General features: G+C 56.5%; 1 protein-coding gene across 1 annotated transcript in view; it reads left to right on the forward strand.

Annotated features, from left to right (window-relative positions):
* Window positions 1-1,662, forward strand: part of NCAPH (non-SMC condensin I complex subunit H) — a gene marked incomplete at its 3' end in the record, with an annotated part of 8,467 nt that overhangs the window by 3,964 nt on the left and 2,841 nt on the right. Inside the window, exon 4 of the mRNA XM_057388643.1 lies at window positions 920-1,148. Within this exon, the coding sequence (XP_057244626.1) occupies window positions 920-1,148 (229 nt within the window). The remainder of the gene's footprint in view (window positions 1-919; window positions 1,149-1,662) is intronic.

Below are 1,662 nucleotides of genomic sequence, written 5' to 3' on the forward strand. Positions count from 1 at the left end.
GGACACTCCCAGGGATGGATTTGCCCAGGAGGGGCTGCAGGAACTCCATCCCAGCCTTTGCCATGCTCCAGAGGAGGAATAAACCCATCCCTGCCCTCTGCACTGGGAATTCTCGTCCTGGAGCTGCCCCTGCTGCCTCCAGGGGTGTTTGGGGCTGGGACAAATCCTGCTGGTCCCAGTGGCAGGGGAGCCCTCATGGCCCTGTTTTTCCCAGAATCCCAAACTGGTTTGGGTTAGGAGGGGCCTTAAATCCCACCTGATCCCACCTTTTCCATGGCAGAGACATCTCCCGCTATCCCAGGCTGCTGCCAGGACAATTCCAGGGATCCAGGGGTGGAGAGGGAAGAATTCCTGCCCAATATCCAGCCCAAAATATCCATCCCAAACCATCTCCTGGAATCCTGGAATGCCTTGGATTGGCAGGGACATAAATCCCATCTCATCCCAACACTTCCTATGGTCCCAGGCTGCTCCATGGTGGCCTTGGACACTTCCGGGGACAGAGAGAGAAGAATTCCTGCCCAATATCCAGCACAAAATATCCTTCCAAACCAGCTCCTGGAATTGTGGAATGCCTCGGATTGGGAATCCCAAACTGGTTTTTGGTTGGGAGGGGCCTTAAATCCCATCTGATCCCACCCTTTCCATGGGCAGGGACAGCTCCTGCTATCCCAGGCTGCTCCAGCCTGACCTGGGACACTCTCAGGGATCCAGAGGCAGAGAGGGAAGAATTCCTGCCCAATATCCAGCCCAAAATATCCTTCCAAACCCGCTCCTGGAATTGTGGAATGCCTTGGGTTGGGAGGGACCTTAAATCCCCTCTCATCCCAACACCTCCCACAGTCCCAGCAAGGCCTGGGACACTCGCAGGGATCCAGGGAGACCTGTGGGTCCTTTTCCCTGGGATCTGAGTTTCCAGGAGCCCCTCAGAACCCTTCCTGCCTGTCCATGCCCACAGGTGGATCCCATGTTCCAGAGAGCAGCCGCCTCCTTTGACGAGTGCAGCAGTGCRGGCATTTTCCTGACGGGGCTGCACACCCAGAGCTTCCAGAGCCGCCTCCTGTTCGCTGCCAAGATCRTCCCCCTGCCCTCCTCAGAGTCCCTGACCCTGCCCAGCTCGGATCCTGTCAGAGTGGCAGATCTGAAAGGTGAATTCCGGCCTTTTTAATCCATTTTCTGTGCTTTTCCTGCTCCTCGCCAGCTCCTTTCAGTGTTTTCCTGGGTGATTGTTCCCTTTGGGCACCAGGGTTCTGATCCTGCTCAGGCTGCTGGAAAAGTGGGAATTCTGCGGGTTTGGGGTCTCTCCCTGGCTCCCAAACTGCAGGGATGCGGTGCCAGCTGGGCAGGGTTTGGGATTGGTGTGGGATTTGGGAGTGGTGCAGGGTTTGGGATGATTGGGACAGGACTTTGCATTGGTGCAGGACTCAGGGTGGCTGGGGCAGGGTTCAGGATTGGAGCAGAGTTTGGAATGATTGGGACTGGATTTGGGATGGTTGGGGCAGGGTTTGGGATCAGGGCAGGATTTGGGATGGTTTGGACTAGATTTGGGATGCTTGGGGCAGGGTTTGGAATGGTTGGGATTGGATTCGGGATGGTTGGGGCAGGATTTGGGATCTGGGCAGGGTTTGGGATTGGTGCAAGGTTTGGGATGATCGGGGCAGG

The sequence above is a fragment of the Malurus melanocephalus genome, unplaced genomic scaffold (genome assembly GCF_030028575.1).
Source record: "Malurus melanocephalus ecotype Western Australia unplaced genomic scaffold, MMel_1.1 scaffold_2218, whole genome shotgun sequence".
Classification (NCBI taxonomy): Eukaryota; Metazoa; Chordata; class Aves; order Passeriformes; family Maluridae; genus Malurus; species Malurus melanocephalus.